A 20,577-nucleotide genomic window follows, 5' to 3' on the forward strand; every position below is an offset into this window, starting at 1 on the left:
TTATACCTTTAGAACGAATTCCAATAATTTGACCAGCTCTGAAGTTAATTTAACAGGCAAGCAATTACTTGGTTTATCCCTTCTCTTTTAAAAGAACAATATATCAGTAATCTTCTGAACCTCTGGCACCATTCCTCCATCCGGAAAGGATTGGAAAATTGTAGTCAGGGCCTCTGCAGCTCTCCTGGGATTTTAATGCACAACATTCTCTAGAGTTTAGGGAGAATGATGTGAAAAACAAAAAAAAACATCCAGTGAGTAGCAGTTAATGAGAAGTCAGAAGAGTGACCAGATTGGTTCAAGCTGACAGGAAGGCAACAGTAATTCAAATAACCGGGCATTACAACAGTGGTGTGCAGAAGAGCATCTCTGAATGCACAACACATCAAACCTTGAAGTGGATGGGCTACAACAGCAGAAGACCATGAAAGTATACATGGTGGCTACTTTATTAGGTACAGATGATACCTAAGGTGGCCACTGAATTTAGATTGTCAATGAAACATCCAATTTATTGGCATGCTGTCCATAAAGCTGGTGTGCAATGTAAACAAAGTGTTGAGTATATCCTTTTATAGCACCTTCCCACAGATTGTTGACAATCTTTTTCACACTGGAAATAGTGTGGCAGGCAGCAATGCCAAACAGGAAACATCTTCCTGCTAAGCTCATTGACGGACAACTCAGTAGCACGCTCATGGACAAAAGCAACATACTGCAAAATGATGTCATTGCTCCTTGCAATACAACCAGACGTGACCCAATATCAGGATGTTGCAGTGAAAACTGGGAATTCTGTCCAGGAAACACAGAATACTATTTGTAAAAGATTAATATCCTGCCATATTACCTCAGGCTGCTGCCATCTGTGTTCCAATAGTGTCATGGAATTTATAAAATACAAATATCCTCCAAATGGAATTACTGAAACTTTGCCTCAAAGAACATATGACGTCTCCAGGGAACACAAATCTACTCTTGTCACATTTTATGAGCCACCACTATTTTCACTGTATGTACAATGCTAATGTGCTATTGTGTTACAGTGTAAGCAAATAGTACTTAACCACCAATCACCTTTATCACATTTACCAGTGTTTGTTTAGTCATAGTAGCTGTGATGTAGATGACATAATGGAATGCTACAAAACACAGGCATCTTGACCAATGCAAAGATGTACACTGTGCTCTGTATGTCTACATTTGAGCTAAGATGCTGAAGGAGTGGAACCACTTTAGATTACAGCACATAACAACAGAGTGAATACACTAAAGACCATTCTTCACTATGAAGAATTATACAACCATTTTATGTTCTTTTTATTAGTTGCTGTCTGGATGTACCTAGTTCACTTGGAAAATAATAGGTCATGGGTGAACAGTAAGTTTCAAGATACTGCAGATACATCCAGGTTCACTGAGAAGAAGCTCACCCATAAAAGACCAAGTCAAAAATAATTTTGAAAAATACAGCCAAACCAAGTCTTATTTGTTCAGTGATTAGGGTTGTAGCTGATCCATATGGTAGCTTTAGACAGGAAATTCCTTCTGCAGAAAAATGGCTTGTGGTGTCATGTGCAGTACTTGGCACATTAACATCTGCTCTGGAGGCTGACATAGAGTTTCTCAGGCTCTACATAACATCCCATTAACTCTTCATCAGAGTACTTACTTTTGTTCCACAATGGTGACATCTGCAGAATTGTGCTACATTGGTATTTCTGTCCATTACCAATTCTATCTTCTTTGGCAACAGTGAAGAGAATATAGAATCTTTCTGCAACTGCCATTCACTCATAATTCCTAGCCTCTGGTACTTCAGCTGTGGGTCCACTGTTGCATCACACGTGTTCTACTTGCCCAGAAGATCCAGGCACACTCACTTGATTGCCCTCCTTATACTTTTTCCTATCTGCATACTGCAAACTATCCCCTAGCACTCCTCTGGTCTTTCTTCCATGCTAGGTGACATAGTGAATATTCCAACACCATTTCTAATAGTTATAGTCCTCTTCTCAAATGAAGTGTTACCCTAAATGGAACCAGAAATACCTTCTGATAAACTTACAGGAACAACTATCGATTCATTTTTCATAAACTTAACAGAGCATTTGGCTTCCTCTTTGGAAGTTGGATGACATGAGTCATCAGAATGTCCATACTGCTCTCAGGATATATCCAATTGATCCAAATGGAAGTGCATGCCATTGTCTAGAACAAAAAAACCCATGATACTCAACATTTTGGTCCATAATGTTGCAGAGAGCCAAAGCTGGCAACTCAAGTCACTTCAAGTGAATGTGCACCATAATGAGCAATTAATTTTACCATACTTGAGGAAATCAATATACAGTACATCTAATGAAATACTCAAGCTGACCATCTTTCTTTTAACATATTCTCAACCAGATTTGCAACTAGTATATATACCTTCAAGCCATCCCCTATACATGTGAAATATACAAATTGAGCACTAATTTCATAGATGTTATGGCACTATAGCAACTTTGGAGATTCGTACTGTGGCTTTGCTATATCCAGCCCCAATGTGCATTGAATTTTGTTCCCTTTCACCAAAATGGCCAAATGTTTTCTTTAAAATCTTTACTGGCTTATTCCATATTGAATAGATATACTTATTGACTTTCCCTAATATATTCTCTTGCTCTTTGGTCCTACCAGCTTCATTGGCTGTGACTGGAAACTCCTGTCAATGGCTTCCATCATAAAAACTCTTAGTTCAAAGTAGAATGTTGCCTTCTCACATCCGGGCCACAATGCAGCCTAACAATGCAAACAGTAATTTAGCAATGCTGGAATGAACAGCAGTGGACCAAAGATAACTAGCAGAGGCTTGTGTATGGCAACCAAGATGAAGAATGGCCCTAAGTGAATTTGTAAAGTGGCTTGCTCCAGAAATAATTGTTCACACCTCTTTATGATGTACATATAATTTGCCTCATTCCATGGTAGCCAATTCTCATTCCATCAGGGAAAATCATACATACTACTTTGCCACAAATCTTCAGTCTTTCCTCAGAGTATGAATTTGTTGAAATTCAATAATAGTTATCAATATACTTTTATTCATGGATCTATACGCTGATCTATGGATGCCTGCATTTGGGACATATTCTTCTAACCTTTCTATCTATGAACCTGTCAAAATGTTTTATAAATATTGTATTTGTGCCCATTTCCATCACTTTTTCCATATACCCACCTTATATAGAGTTGTTCCGTATACCCAACACTATCCATATGAAAAACTTGTCCCTCAAGTCGTTCCATTCTCACTTCAAGTTTGTAGAACATACATAGAATATAGAACAGTACAGCAATGGTCAAGCTTGTGATGGCAATTTTTACCAAACCTCCTTTTTCTTTATCATTCATATCCTCCCATTGTGTTCATATTTATCTGTCAATCTAGAAGCCTCTTAAACTTCAAACTGCCTGATTTCACTACTGCACCTGATAACCCATTCCAGACAATTTCCACTCTCTATGTGAAAAAAAAACTTGTCTCTCACAAACAGTTAAGCTTCACCCCTCTAATATGTGATCTGGCATTTGTAATTTCTTAACTGGGGAAAAATTTTGACTGTCTACCATATCGACGCCTCTTACAATTAAAATTTTTTTTAAACTATCGGTTCTCCCCGTAACCTTCAAAGCTCTAGTTAGAGCAACCCAAGTTTGCCCCATCTTTTCTTCTCACTCTTATCCACTAATCCAAGCAGCAACTGAGTAAATCACTTCTACATCCTTTCCACCAGATCCGCATTCTGCCTATAATGGGGTGACCAAGATTGCACACAAATACAACAATTGCAGTCTAATTAATATTTCAGATAACTGAATCACTTATTCCTTATTCCTATACTGAACGTCCATAACAATGATGGCAAGCATACCATACACTTTATTTACCACCTTATCCACCTGCATATTTACTTTCAGTGAACAATAGACTTGGACACTGAACTTCAAAGATAAGGAGGCTACCATTAATCATATTTTTTCCTTTCATTTGACCTCCCAAAGTACAATGCTATACCCTTGTTGAGATTAAACCCCTTCTGCCGTTCCTCTGCCCATTTCTGTAGCTGATCTCTATCTCACTATAATCAATGGTAGTCCTATACACTGTCCACATCTCCAGCAATCTTGCTATCATCCACAAATCTACTAATTCACCCATCCGCATTTTCATCCAAATCATTGATATATATCACAAACAGAGGTCTCTGTACCAATCTTTGCAGAATGCCACTGGTCATGAACCTCTAGCCAGATAAACAATATTCTCTGTCTGCTTTCAGAGGACAAGCCAGTTCAATATCCAAACTTGCAATTCACCCTGGATCCAGGCAGTTTAATCTTCTGAATCAACCTACCATGAGAGCTCTTATCAAATGTACTAATCATGCCCTACAGTTATAGACTCCACTATCCTGGGGAAAGAAAAAAATTGTGACTATTTATCTTATCCAGGATTTTATAAACCACTGTAAGGAAATCTCTCACCTTCCTTCACTCCAGTGAAGATTCCCTGACTATCAGTTTCTTCTTATAACTCCAGTTATGGTAACATCCTTGTTAAACTTTTCTGTACCCCCTTTAGCTCAATCACATCCTTCCTTTAATAGAGCAACCAGAACTGCACATAATATTCCAAGTGCTGTCTCACCAATTTCTCATACAGCTCTAACATGACATCCTATCCGTTCTACTAAATGTCCTGTCTGAGTAAGGTAAGCACACCATACGTCTTCTTCGCCACTTGTGTTGCTACTTTCAGAACACTATGTGCTTGTACCCCTATGTCTGTTCTATAACTCTCCCCATGACACTACCATATGCTATGCATGTCCTGCCCTGGTTTAACTTCCCAGAATGCATTACTTCACACTTGCCTGAATTGAGTTCCATTTGCCATTCATTTGTCCAATTTCTCAGTTCCTGTTGTAATCTTAGACAACATTTTTCATTGTCCATCACACCAATAATTTTAGTATCATCCACAAACTTACAAATTGTACCACCTACATTCTCAAATCATGAATACAGATGGCCCAGCAGCAATACGTGCAGCACACCAATGGCTTCAGAACTCCAATCTGAAAAACAAGGCTGGACTGCCACTTTCCGACTCCTTCTACCAAGCCAACTTGGTATCCAGATGGCTAGCTCACTCTGGAAGCCATGATGCTTATCATGCAGGATCTTGTCAAAAACCATGTAAATGAATTTTAAGTTTCAACTAATCTATTTTGGCACTTCTTCAAACAATTACACATCACAAATTTAATTATCCTCTGTCTGGCCATTAGGTAGGCACAGTAAAAATAAGACTTCCGAACATCAAGTCATAGAGTCATACCACAACAAAACAGGCCCTCCGGCCCAACTTGCCCGTACTGCTGAGTTACGCAGAGAGCAAGCCCCATCTGCCTGCATTTGGGTCCCAGCCCCCTTAACCTCTCTTATACATGTACTTACTTGAATGGTTTTTAAAATGTTGCTAACATGCCTGTCTCAACCAGTACATCTAGCAGCTCATTCCTGAAGGCACTGGATTAAAATACCCACTCTCAGCAAATTGTCGATACGGCACTACAAAAGTGGACAACCTAACATATACCACAGCCAATTAAAATGATGTCTTTTTTATTGCCTTATAATTTTTGACTTGTGTTCTTCAGTATTTTCATTCTCAACTTCCTTGATGACATTTGCCTTAAAGAATATGTAGATTTGCTCAAGACGCCCCACAGACTTTGCATTTTCAGTCATAATTACTACAATTCTCTACATACCCAAATGGTGCTGTTGCCTGCAATCTCATCACCAGTTTAATTGTATTAAGTTTCATTTGTATTGTTAGATCACAAAGTCAGTCTGACTATGAACACAGGAAATCAGCATATTGGGACAGTCACATTCCAACTTAAACTTCAACTATGCAACAAAATTATTACTGTCATTAATCATACGAAAGGGTCCTTGTGATAGAAACCCATCAACATAAGGGTAACAAATGTGTTTAGAAAATGCAGCAAAATTCTCATGTACTTTTCCTTGAAAGTCACATAGAAAATTATTCACTGAAAAACCCAGATGAATTTAATGATGAGCCAATCAAACTTCTGCAACTTATCCTTACTCTGTTTCTGCTTGTGTGATAGATATTCACTTCACTCTCATGTTTGCTAAAATTGAATTCCAAATAGCAGCTACCATTTGAAAGGTCACAAACAGTTGTAAGTAAACTTTCAATTATATTGCTTTCTTTAACTTCTGGTCATAAACAGAAGTCAGTCTTCAGTTCTTAAAATGTAAATGGAAAAGCAGCTTGAAGTTTAAAAAAAACACTCCTTATAGAATAGTGCTGCAAATAGGTTCTGTATTTTAAAGAAACTGTCTATAAAGAGTCACTGTACCTGCTTTATTATTGCTCAAGTGTAAAGAATATGGGCTGTTTAATTTGGGTTGCTTCAAATAGACAAGCTGACTCTTAAGTTGCTTAGTTCAAGGAAATTTGCAGAACAGATGGATAATGCAATTTAGCATATTAATAACTGCTGTGTCTATAGTTGGAAGAGTTTTATTAACTCAGAAGTTAGCTTTACAGTATTAATGGTAGCTAGCCAAGATCTATGTCTTCAAAAATGTTTTTAGACTATTTGTGGTAAAAGGATATCTGCGGAAAATGAGGATATCTGAGACTTGTGAAGTCACTTAAGTGGCTGGAAAGGACATAGAAGTAGAGAGCAGCTAGAACTTATTAGGAATAGGGTAAAGAACTTCAAGTGTCTATGAAAGAAACAAGGGAAGAATGAGAATCCATTCCTCCAGCTTCAGTTTCTGTGGAAGACAACTTGTTTATCTGCATCTTTAGTATGTTTTTATAGTTTATAAGAATTGTACACCTATGTTTTTGAAATCCTTAACGTTTGAGAAATACTTTGTAATTGGGAAATGTTTAAGATAGCAGTCCTATGAGTTTTAAATACATTATAGGAATGTGTAGATTTAAACATGCATCACTCTAAATAAATGAATTGTGATTTAATCTACTTTGTTAGATGGAAGTATCTAGGGAGAGGGGATCAACTGCTCAAACAGCAAGAATTGGTAGCTAAACCCAACATAGTGAATAAATTCAGAAGTAAACTAGTCTTTGAACATTGGGTAGTTACAGTATAATCTCCTTTCAGTTAGAGTGCTCATAGCTATTTGTATCCAATAGGGTCTGCCTTCGAGTTTAGAACACAATACTATCACAGTTGGCACCCAATGTGGACATATTAATAAAAAAATATTATTTTAGAAAAAATATTTTAGCTGTGGTCCATATCAAAAAGCTCTTGACAAGTGCTATGACACCTCACCTAGTTTTAGACCAAGATATTCCTTCCTGCACAGAGGTAACATTCAAGAGGCTCCATCAATATTATGGAGAAGAGTATGAAACTGAGCAGACGCCATGAGGCCCGCCATATCCTTCACACCCTAAATGTATAAAGGGACTAGGCCCATCCCAAATGAACACTCCCAACCTGCAACTCAGAGAAAACAAAATGTCAAGGAGGGGAGGGCTAACATTAATGAAATAAAAACTGCACAGGAGAATTTTAAACAACTCTATCCAGAATGCTCTGTCTGACAAATTGGATACAACCCTTTCTATATGCCAAAGCTCATACTGTTGGCAAAATTTGATACAGCAGCAGTCATTAGGATTGCTGCAAGGAATGACTCATGAAGATACATATACAAATCTTGCATACATCTGGTCACAACAAGTAACATTAAAAGTCTCAGCTCTGTTGTACAAAATTAAATTTCCTAGATATGACAATTAACTATCAGGGATGTGGGTTAACCCTGAATTTAGTCAAAGGATTGCTCAAGTGGGGTATCCAAAGACTATAAAAGCCTTACAATCAGCCCTAGACCTACTGAATTATGCTAGAGCTTTCATACCTGACTATGCTCAATTGTCAAAAACATTGCACAACAGATGTAAACCGGAGAAATGTAAAGCCTTTTGTTTTTATCCCAGAAGATAAAGAGTCACAAGAGAAATTGATGAATGCAGTTTAACAAGCAATAGAACTTCTGATAAGGGACCTAACAAAATCTCTTGTTCTGCAAATTTGTGTTTCTCCAAAAACCATTGTAGCCATCTGCTGCAATAAGGGAGAAGAAACACAAGCACCATACACTATGCCTGATTTAATTTCATCCCAACAGAACACAAATTAACTGCCTTAGAATGATGTCTTACTATGGAATTCCATACACTTATTGCAGCAACACCACAGCAAGGGGCAAATCAATTATTATAAAAACAGAGTTTGAGGCTTTAAAAACTGAAAGCAAATTACAAAAAAAAAGAACGGAGAGCTACCATAACTGGATTTGTGTAATGGCAAATGCTTTTATAAGGTAACACATTAAAGTGAGAATACATTCTGGAGAGCTGTGACTTACAATCTTTACCTTTCATGAAGTATGTGGAACCAGCTTCTTTATGACTTAAAGCACAACAACCTTTAGAGAACTATTCTCAAATATGGTACTGTGATAGATCAACACTGAAAATCCAGGAAAAAATACATCTACTCAATTGTAATCCTTGCTCTTGATTATAAAAGGATATTTTTAAAATCAGAAACTGAATTCGAACTACATGAGTTAAGCACTTCATTTAGGGCATCATACAGCTCAATTTTCAAAGGCTAAAGCCCTAGAACTATGTCTAAAACAAGAGAAGACACAACCAGTGTTGATGTGTACTGACTCATTATTTTAAGAATGCTGTAGAAAATATCTTTCATTCTGGTCAATGCCAGATGGAGAACACAGAGGTAAACTGCTTCCACCTTTGTCCATGTGGAAGAATATTTATGAATTGTTATTGATTTGACCATTAGTACAAGTGTTACACATCCCAGGACATATTTCAGGCCCCTCACACCACCATGGTAATAAACTGGACAAGTAAAACAAGCTGTCAGATTGGAACTTACTATGGTAAGGAAGGCCAGACTTTTGGTAGTAAAAACTTAAAATATAACCAGGATGATGTTCAGGCGCACTTGGAGTATTGTCAACAGTTTTGGGCCCCTTATTTCAGAAAGGATGTGTTGTCATTGGAGATAGTCCAGAGGAGTTTCACAAAGATGATTCTCGGAATGTAGGTGGTTAATATACGTGGAGCACTAGGTGGCTTTGGGCTTGTACTCACTGCAATTTACAAGAATGTGGGGGGATCTCATTGAAACCTATTGAATGTTGAAAGGACTAGATGGGGTGAATGTGGAGAGGATGTTTCCTATGGTAGGGGTATCCAGAACTAGAGGGCATAGCCTGAAAATTGAGGGGCGACCATTTAGAAGAGAGGTAGAGAGGAATTTTTTTTAGCCAGAGAGTAGTAAAGCTGTGGAATGCTCTGCCACTGACTGCGGTGGAGGCCAAGTCCATGCGTATTTTTAAGGCGGAAGTTGATAGTTTCCTGATTGGTCACGGCATCAAAAGATATGGCAAGAAGGCAGGTGTATGAAATTGAGTGGGATCCGGGAGCAGCCATGATGGAATGGCAGAGCAAACTCAATGAGCTGAATGGCCTAATTCTGCTCCTATGTCTTATGGTCTTATGGGATTTTAAGAATTCTCCTGGATACTACTAAACCCAATTCAATTGGGTTTTCAACATGGTACAGATATAAAATGAATGGTGAAGGTATGATTTGAGCATGTCACCCTAAAAAAGATAAGCGAATACCTCCTTCCCACAAGTGGGAAGCACTGATTCAAAAAGTCCACCAAAAATTTGGACACAATTACGGTGACAACCCAGCTACTCATGCAAAATTAGCAATGATAGACTGGTGGCCTTTCATGTTGAGTGATTATAAGTGATTTGTTGCCGATAGTAAAAAATGTCTGACTAATAATAAAGGAGCAGTCACAAAACCACTTTCTATATGACGAGCAAAACTAATGTGCCAGTGCATGTGTGGAAATTGATTATATAGGTCTATTTCTGGCATCCCAAGGCAACCAACCTTATTAGAGACCTAATAAATATATTCTTGTAATAATTCATCTTTGTACAGGATATACACATTAGAAATCCTCTGAGTTTTAAATGTGTTTTAACAGTGTTGCGTAGATTTAAACATGAATCACTGAAATTAAATGAACTGTGTTTTAAACAACTTTATTAGCTGGAAGTATCTTCTCCTTAGTAGGGAGGGGGCACCCACTGCTCAGATAGTGGGTTTTGGCAGCTAAACACACAATGGAAAATAAACAGAGAAGTAAACCTGTCTTTGAAGATTGAACAGTTACACTATAATCTCCCTTTATTGAGAATGCACGTAGTAATTTATATCTGATAGTGCTTAAAGTCTTTGTTTCTACATTAATGGGACTGAGGCTGAGAGAGTTGAGAGATTCAAGTTTTGGTAGTGAACATCATCAATAGCCTGACCTGGTCAAACCACAAAGATGTAATAGCCAAGAAAACTCAGCAATGCCTCTACTTCCTTATGATACTAAAGAAATTTGAAAATATCCCCATCAATCCTCACCAATTTTTATCAATGCACTATGGAAACACATCCTTTCTAAATGCATGAAAGCTTGGTGGAGCAACTGTTCTATGTGTATGCACAAAAAAAGCTGTAGAGCTGTGGACATATTTCAGCATATCTCAGAAACCATGGTCCCTACATCTCTCACTGCATCAATAAAGTATCCAGCGTAATCAAAGACCCTACCTACTCAAGCATTCCCTCTCCACCCTCAGACAGAAGATAAAAAAGCTTGAATGCCCATACCACCAGGCTGAAGGACAGATTCTACACTGCTGTTTTAAGACTATTGAATGGTTACCAACTATAATTAAATAAATTCTTGAATTTTTAATCTATCTTATTAAGATCCTGGATCTTATTTTTTACCTGCACTGCATTTTCTCTGTAGCTGTTCACTTCAATCTGCATTGTACTATTGATTTACTTTTTTTTAAACCTCATTTCACTGTATACTGATTTGATCTGATAAACAGTTTGAAATGCAAGCCTTTTACTGTATCTCAGTACATATGACAATAATAAACAAATTCAATTATACTTATCCTAACAGAGTACATGCATAATAAAATGTCCTTGATGTCACATGATCAATCACATGACTGACTGATGTCACAATGCGTCTGCTCTGCACAGTCCTGGCAAGTATTGGCTCTACATCAGCTTACCACATGATCAATAAGGCATGCACACTGATTAGCCTACAGGGACTAATTCAGAATCAGAAGGTTTATATCACAGATAATATGGCATTAATTTGTTGTTTTGCAGCAACAGTGCATTGCAATCATAAAATCGACATAATAACAGTACTATGCAAAAGTCTTAGAGACAGCCTAGGATGTCTATGACTTTTGCACAGTATTGTATATTATGTCTTTCCAATTACCAAATAATGATCTTCCTTTTTAAACCAAAATACAGTACTGTGTAAAATAATCTCAGCATATTTTGGATATTGACTTCAACAACAATAGAGTGAAGTTTGAGACAATGGGTAAATATTTTGCAAAATTGAATTGCATTGTTTTGAAAAGTAAAAGGGCCATGGAAATTTTGAGATTAAGGACCAAGAGGCACTCCAACGATCTATTTTATAATCTGATCACCTTAATGTAGATAATAATGCTTAAATTTACTTTCATGCAAAAGATATTTCAAGGCAAAAAACACTGGGCCAATTATCCATGAAAAGAAACAAAATCTAATATACAAAACATTACTACAAATTGCAGGGAAAATCACTTGGATTGGTTGAGAATGTTAAGTTGTAACTGCTGTCTTTATGACTTCAATTTGTATCTTGGGCTTCAGCACAACTGATTTTTATTACCACAAATATGACTGACAGCCTGTATACCTCCTGTAACATTTAAGTGTTAGCATTTTTGTAAGCAATGGATTCATTGGTAGCTGATCTCCAATTCACTGAGATTTAAGGCCTTCAGTGATGTAAGAACAAGAACAAATGTTTTACATACTGACAATGAGGACTTCAATATTCTAGTAGTACCTCAGAATAACAATTAGACCGGTAAGTCACCAGTAAGAAACCAACAGTAAGCAGCATCAAGATTTTTCAATAATTCTAATTCTGCAACCAGCTCAGCATTTTCATCAGCTCCATTATCGTTCAGGCATAATTATCCATTGTATAGAATTAGATGTCCATAAATGAAAAAACAACAATTGGTATCTTACAGAGGACATTTTTTTTTTAAAACCATCTTTTTGATTCTAGGTTCCGGGCACTGAAACCAGGAAAGTGTCTGTCTGCTGTTCAGATATTTTCCCCCCACTATCTACCAACAATTGCTCAATCTGTTCTTGCTTTCAGACAATGATATAATAATTTTGTGAATGATTGTGCCAACAACAAATAGCTTGTCACTTTTGACACCATTCAGCAGGTAATTGATCAATGCAAGGGACAGAATAAAACCAGTTGCATACACACTACAGTCAGCAGTCTCATCATCCTAATTCAGCAATGGAACACTATTGACCACTCCTTCTACCACCATGGACACATCTCTGGTTTTCTTTGCACTAGTATCTTATTTTGCGCTGTATTGTATAATATACATGCAATTAATATTCTGTGTATTGTCGGAACCCACTTGCTTGTGATGCTGCTACAAGCAAGTTTTTCCACTGTGTTTGTACCTTACCATATTTTTGCAGATGACAGTGAATTTAATTTTACCTGATATATCAGATTCTACCCTTCCATGTTTGCACATAACCAATCTAAACTCCGATCTCCATTCCAATGTGTATCAAACTCAATGTTCAGCTACACCACAGGTTTTCATTTTTTCATGTCTTCAGGTTGGGCTCATTTCCGGTTCTCCGGGTGTTTATTTGGACATATTTCCTCATCGTTTTTATTTATAATCTTTACTTCCCTACAACTGTTTATTACCCTATTAGCACATTTTATCGGATTTGCCTGGTGTCCTTATCAAAACACATGATTTTAAATATGGGAAAATAGAACAGTTTCCATTCCAGCTCCCTGAAATCTATACTGAACATATCCGAACTGACTCTTTACCCCATTCATCTGAATCAATCCCAACTTCAATCTCAGAAGATTATTAACCAACGTGACAGATTTTAATTTATTTACAGATAATGCACCGAATAGGCCCTTCCAGCATTTCAAACCACTGCACCAGCAGCCCCCAGTTTAACCATAGCCTAATCACAGGACAATGTACAATGACCAATAATCGATTATGTCTTTTGACTGCAGGAGGAAGCCAGAGCACCTGCACTCACAGTGAGGATGAACAATTCCTTACAGAGGAGGCCAGGATTAAACTCTGAACTCTGGCAACCTGAGCTGGAGTAGCTTTGCGCTAACCACTACCAACGGTGGTACCCCAGAAAAAGTTGACAAATTTTAATTTCATAACAGCCATTAAGATTATTATTTGCTGAACTACTGTCAACTTAAACAATTTCACACTGATCAGCACAATACAAAATTATATGGAAACTTTATAGATAGCAAGAGAGGAGAACCTGAACGTAGTCAGTCTAACCTGGATTTCAACTCTGATCCAAAAGAAAAAACAATAACAGCCCGATTTCACAGTGAAACCATTCCAACATTGTATCACACTATGTAAATGACTTGTACTCAGAATACTGCTGGCCCTCTCTAAAAAACTTCCATTTTAAAGCTTCTGTTTCAAATGTTACATTTTTTTTTTTCAGGTCCTTTCTCATTAACAAGACATTTTCACCCACAGAACTGCCACTCGCAGAATTTTTTTTTTTTGCACAGTTCTTTGTAGACTTCAGAGACTGTTGTGCAAGGAAGCCCCAGGAGACCTACAGCCTGAGCTACATAAACCACCTCATCAGCCACCAATGATCATTCCATTGTCAAACTCACTTAAATGACATTTCTTCTCCGGTCTGATGTTTGGTCTGAACAACATCTGAAACTCTTGATCATGTCTGCATGCTTTTATGCATTGAGTTACTACTACGTGATTGGCTGATTAGATATTTGCATTAACAACTGCTGTTCTGGTGTACCTAATAAAGGGGCCGCAGATGTATATAATCCATATGTATTACAATTAAGACAAATATTCTGTTGGACTTCTTAATAACTTGACGCAACTGCGCACTTAAGAAGGGTTTTGGCCCGAAATGTCGACTGTACTCTCTTCAATAGGTGCTGCCTGGCTGCTGAGTTCCTCCAGCTTTTGTACATGTTGCACGCTTAGTGTTTTTATGTACCAGGAACCCCAGATTCCTTTTTACAGCAACATTTTATAGTTTTCCTCACATTATATTCCATCTGTCAATTTCCTGCCCACTCATTTAACCCATTTTTCACTTTGCAGGCTCCATCTTCTCTTTATTATTTGCTGATGTATCTATTTTGGATTATCGACAAATAGGACACACGGATACTTGATCCCCTGATCTAAGTCAGCCACATTGATTATAAATATTTGAAGCCCCAGCACTGATCTCTACCTACCACTACTTAATGATTAAACTAAATGATTTATATTATTTAGGAACTTCCCTATCCATGCTAAAATATTACCCGTAACATTATGCATTTTTTACCAAATATAGGTAAGTAGATTAAAGAAATTGCTACCAAACTCAAAAATACCAAACAAGAAAGGATAAGCCATTTAATTCAAATAAGTCTCATTGTCAGTTAAGTACTCCTTTTTAAACTGCTGTATTAAATATAAATTGCAAAAGCATTTAATAATATTTGTATCAGTTATTTTAATGTAATTAACTTCAAAGAAAACCTTTGCAACATTATAGAATACACAATTGCAACAGGAATACAAAGCTCATTAGTGAAATAGGCACTGAATCCATAGGGAAGTCACCATGTTTTTGCATTCCGCAATGCAAAAAGCAAACTACAGATTTTATATATTGAACTACATTAAACAAAATGTTCAAACGCCCTAGCTTCCCAACACCAAAGAACAATATATAAATAGGCCCATTGGTAGTTGCAAAATTGACAGAAATCTACAAGTGTGCAATTTATTGACCATACACTACAACGTGACAATGGAATCCTTATCAAAAGATCACAGTGCATTGATTGCATGTGATGCCTCTGATGAAAAATGCACAGCTCTGACTATTTATACCTGCCATAACAACAATAGAAATTGTTGTTTGATTTTTTCTCTTCATTCCTTAAATGCTCATGGCACACAAAGCTAAGAGCAACGAAGATGAAAAGTGTGTGATTATGTGCATTTTTATTTAGCTCATTTTCATTTAAATTTTGTTGCACTGTTTAGTGGAATCACAAGACCACTGACATGAGGTAGTTCCACACCACTTCTGCTTTGCAGAAGTTGCTGGGAAGTTGCAAAGTATCAAGAACTTTCTAGACTTTTATAAAAGTAATTCATTACTGGTTGACTAAACAGGTTTCTTAGATTTATTTCTTTAGAACCAGACCTCATGCTCCCCTTTGGTAGTATTGATACACTTCTGAGTATGGGATCACAGCCATTTGGCCCTCTATGATATCTTGCCTAAGCAGACATTCTACCTGTCTGAGCCCTGTCAGGTAATATCATCTGGCTTTAGGCCATGAAGCTTAGCAACCATGCACAATTCTTTTCTTCAACTATCTGCAAACACACATGTCATGAAATGCTGGGAAGTGAATTGGAGTGAAACCCAGAACTATTTTCTTTAGGGGCATAATACTATTTATAGCAACAGACTAGCTGCTCAATTAAGATTGATAATATCTGTACAGACCAAAAACTAAATCTTGAGCACTTCTCAAGTATAAAATTTAGCTATTTTCTGCCTTTAAAAGCAAATTTATTCCTGAAGCCTGGTTTTCAAGACTGGTAAAGAATCAGGAGGACCATCAGTTCATAAAAAAATATCTTCAGCAGACTGTTTAAAAATGCACATCTAATTGAGCACTTAACTTGATTTCAGAGCTGTAAAGCACTGGTCAATTTTCATCACATCTATGCAAATTCCGTATTAAATTACAACTCAATTGCAGCAAATAAAATTGGTGCTCATACACTTGTAAAATTCATGATGAATCTTGTGAACTTGCATATTGAGTTCAGAATGGATCTTTTCAATCCTAAAATGGGTACTTTGTATAGCAGCTGAATACAATGATAGCAAACTGTTTTAATCTACACAAACAAAAACATTTTGTGAAGTAACCACTAAAATTGCAGTACAACTCCTGACAGAGGCTCTATATAAATCTAAAACACAAAACAGTAAGGAAGCACTCTCAGACTTCTGAATTCAGATAGCACAGTTCTAATGGCAAGTCACAACTGATTTACAAAACGCACAATGCCCAATGCCCTCTGCAACAATAGGGTAATTTTAAATATAGTTAGAATTAACTTAAATGTTTAGACACCCCAGTGTGCACTTTTAACAGTGTGCACATTTTGACTTGATCTGAATTAATTTCAATTTAAACACAATAAATTCTGAAGATGCTGGAGAATCAGAGCAACACAGATCAAATGCTGGAGGAACTCAGCAGGTCAGGTTGTATCTATGGAAAAGAACAAGTAGTCGACATCTCGGGCCAGGATCCTTCTTCAGGACCAACCTAATTTAAATTTAGGTGACTTTTAAGTTTTACATGTTTCCGGCTTGATCATCAACAGCACTATTACACCCAATTAAAACTATTAAATCTATTTCTGGTTTTAAAAAAGTAAAAGATTTGAAGGAAGAGAATATTTAAAATCCAAGACGTTATTTTCCAAATTTATTGGAGCTACTTTAAGCCGAATTTAATTTCCTGATGAATTTTCTTCACCTAACAAGCAAGGTAAATTGATGTAGGCAATGTTTTTACTGAATACTCACTTAAATAGGGTGGCTTATAAGGCGCACGTGTGTTGGGCAAAAGTGCTTCATATTCTTTCTTTTCCGAAATTGAGGGATGTGTTTTTTCTTTTCCAAATGTAGAGAAAGATTTCTCACCAGGCTGCTCTGGAGCTTCATAGACCTCAGTGTCAGGCACAGAGTCCATTCCTGGGACATGTAAATTACTGCGGTAATCCGGACCTTGGCGACTATCTGTGGGCACAAAGCTGGGCATCCAGCAGCGGTCTGAGTGTCCCAATGCTTTACACTCTTCTGTGCAATTAGAAAAGAGGTCAGCTCCTATAAAGATAAATCAGAATAAAATGCATTATGTTATGATATTGGGAACATTGCCTTCCAGGTTGGGGAAAACATTTATGTATTGTTTGAGCTTATGACAGGTCTTAGGATGCCTACCAATATTTCACTGGAATCTCTATATACTTGCACCCACCTCAATTCACTCTTCCAGAGCTGGGGGAAAACCTCCTCAACTTGTCTTCAATTTAATGCACTGACATAAACATTGAAGGGAAGACTCCAGTGATATTTCCCTCCAGCTAATCTTCCTCCCCATGCCGCAATGAACAAATGCAACACTCTGCCAAGGGCATTTTAAAATTCTAATTAATCCTTCCACTCAACAACAGTGCTAAGCTTTTCATTTTGTGAATGCTCATAACCCTTATACGTGCATTTTAAACATTATAAATATTCAGCTTGTGGAGATAAACTGATAAAAAAGGCCAAGCGTATGTGCTGCTTCACTGGCAGTACTGTTGGAGCATATGTTTTGCTACATTTCTCATGTATTAACAAAAATGGATATTAATGTGACAATTGCAGATATTGCAGGTGACCCTTGTAATGCACAAACAGAAACATTTCTAATTATGGAATGTCTGCATACAGATTTAAGTTATACAACACTAATGTGGTGACATCCAGCACCATTGAAACTGCCTCATTAGCTTATCTGTTCGAAGACAAACTATAGTGCCTATAAAAAGTATTCAACCCCCCCCCCCTTGGAAATTTTTATGCTTTATTGTTTTACAACATTGAATCACAGTGGATTTAATTTGACTTTTTTGACACTGATCAACAGAAAAAGACTCAAGTGTCAAAGTAAAAACAAATCTCTACAAAGTGATCTAAATTAATTTCAAATATAAAACGCAAAATAATTGATTGCATAAGTATTCACCCCCTTCAAGTCAGTATTTAGTAGACGCAACTTTGGCAGCAATTACAGCCTTGAGTGCATGGATAGGTCTCGATCAGCTTTGTACATCTGGAAACTGCAATTTTTCATCATTCTTTACAAAATTGCTCAAGCTCTGTCAGATTGCACTTGGCCACTCCAGGACTTTAACTTTGCTTTTAAGCCATTTCTGTGTAGCTCAGGCTTTATGCTTGAGGTCATCGTCTTGCTTGAAAACATATCTTCTCCCAAGTCACTGCTGTCTTGCAGGCTGCATCAGGCTTTCCTCTAGGATTTCCCCGTATTTTGCTGCATTCATTTTACCCTTTACCTTCACGAACCTTCCAAGGCCTTCTGCAGTGAAGCATCCCCACAGCATGATGCAGCCACCACGTTTCATGGTAGGGATGGTGTGCTTTTGATGATGTGTGGTGTTTGGCTTATGCCAAACATACTGCTTAGTTTGATGACCAAAAAGCTCAATTATGGTTTCATCAGACCATAGAACCTTCCTCCAGCTGACTTCAGAGTCTCCCACATGCCTTTGGCAAATTCTAGCTGAGACTTCATGTGAGGTTTTTTCCCCAACAGTGGCTTTCTTTTTGCCACTCTCCATAAACTTGTGACTGGTGAAGCACCTGGGCAACAGTTTTTTTTTGTATATGCAGTCTGTCCCATCTCAGCCACTGAAGCTTGTAACTCCTCTGGAGCTGTCATATTGGTGGCCTCTTGGTGGCCTCCCTCACTAGTCCCCCTTCTTGCTTGGCCATTCAGATTTTGAGAATGGCCTGCTCTTGGCAGATTTACAGCTGTGTCATATTCTTTCTATTTCTTGATGATTGACTTAACTGTACTGTAAGGGTTATTCAGTGACTTGGAAATTTTCTTGCATTCAACTCCTAACTTGTGCTTTTCAAATAATCTTTTCATGGAGTTGCTTGAAGTGATCTTTTGTCTTCATGATCTAGTTTTTGCCAGGATACCGACTCATTTGCAGTTGGACCTTCCAGATACAGGTGTATTTTTTTTACTAAAATCAATTAAAACACCTTGAATGCACACAGTCAATTATGTGACTTCTAAAACAATTTGGCTGCACCAGTGATGATTTGGTATGTCACATAAAAGGGGGCGGTGAATGCTTATGCAATAAATTATTTTGTATTCTACTTTGTAATTCATCTAGATCACTTTGTAGAGATCTGTTTTCACTTCGACATGGAAGTCTTTTTCTTTTAATCAGTGTCAAAACAGCCAAATTAAATCCACTGTGATCCACTGTTGTAAAACAATAAAACATGAAAGCTGCCGGAGGTGGGAGGGGGGGTGAAACTATACCATAAAGATTCCAAAGTCACTTTGGATACAAAATTGCCCTCTTTCAATTGCATTTACCCTTGTATATAACACATTTCTTTTAAATTTGTATATATTGTTATGACCTCAGCCCCCTCCTTTGTGAGAATCGCAAGAGCCCTAGTCAAGGGGGGGTCAACTGACCCAAGAGGGGGAGAGACGTGCTGAATAGACACAGGAAATGGGAGAGAGAGAGAGAGAGAGACGTGCGGAAGACCACGTTCTCCCGAGAAGCAGAATAAAGTGACTCTGACTATTGTCTCATGAAGACCACGTGTAAAGCCCTAGGGCAACGTGGGCTGGGTGATGGGGGAAGGATTGCCTCAACCCCCACCCTGATTGACATCTACAACCCTGCCAGTACAGATAAAAGGTGGGCTGCCAAGGTGGGGCCTGAGACACACCAGAAGACACACTAGAAATCCTGCGACAGTGTTTTGATAGCGATAGCCGGTGGTGGGGTTCGTGTGCGTCTTTTCCTTGCCTGGGATTGGCGACCCCACAACGGAAGAACGGCTTAGCTACAGGGGAGGCCACAGATGAGCGTTCATTCCCCCAATGAGGCTCCGACAAACCGAATTCCTCCAGGTTGGAAAACCGGTCGGGTAACTGTTTCATTCAATCTCTCTCTTTCTAACAAAAGTGCACCAACGCGACACCACAACCGACGGCAGCTGGTGGAACTGCAGTGACCGTAAAAGACTTTTAGATATCCAGCAAACAATATATATCTACATTACCCCTAGACAACGACAGAGCTTATTTCTGATTGATTATTACTATACCTGTGCTTTAGATTGAGTTCTGATGACGTATACGATCTGAATGTTTTGTATTAACCATACGTTTGTGCCCCTTTATAAATAAAAACGTTTGAAAATAGTAGCACCAGGCTTCAGCGGACCTATCTATCTTTGCTGGTAAGTCACCCGGTTACTGGGGAACGTAACAATATTTGTTTGCACTACGATGGTTGATATTAATAGCAAAAAAAATTCCACTGTAAGTGTGTAGGCTGGCGTCACT

The 20,577-nt window shown here is 37.8% G+C and overlaps 1 protein-coding gene across 4 annotated transcripts in view; it reads right to left on the reverse strand.

The window, feature by feature from the left end:
• Positions 1-20,577, reverse strand: part of pcdh10a (protocadherin 10a) — a 75,967-nt gene that overhangs the window by 29,989 nt on the left and 25,401 nt on the right. Inside the window, exon 4 of one of the 4 annotated variants that reach the window (XM_073042687.1) lies at positions 17,109-17,291. The exons of 1 other annotated variant lie outside the window; for it this stretch is intronic. In XM_073042687.1, coding sequence (XP_072898788.1) covers positions 17,109-17,291 — 183 coding nt within the window. Of the gene's footprint in view, positions 1-16,991; positions 17,292-20,577 lie in introns of those variants that run through there. 2 more of the 4 variants (XM_073042686.1, XM_073042688.1) reach the window with 2 other exon arrangements.

This window comes from Hemitrygon akajei, chromosome 4, assembly GCF_048418815.1.
Source record: "Hemitrygon akajei chromosome 4, sHemAka1.3, whole genome shotgun sequence".
Lineage (NCBI taxonomy): Eukaryota > Metazoa > Chordata > Chondrichthyes > Myliobatiformes > Dasyatidae > Hemitrygon > Hemitrygon akajei.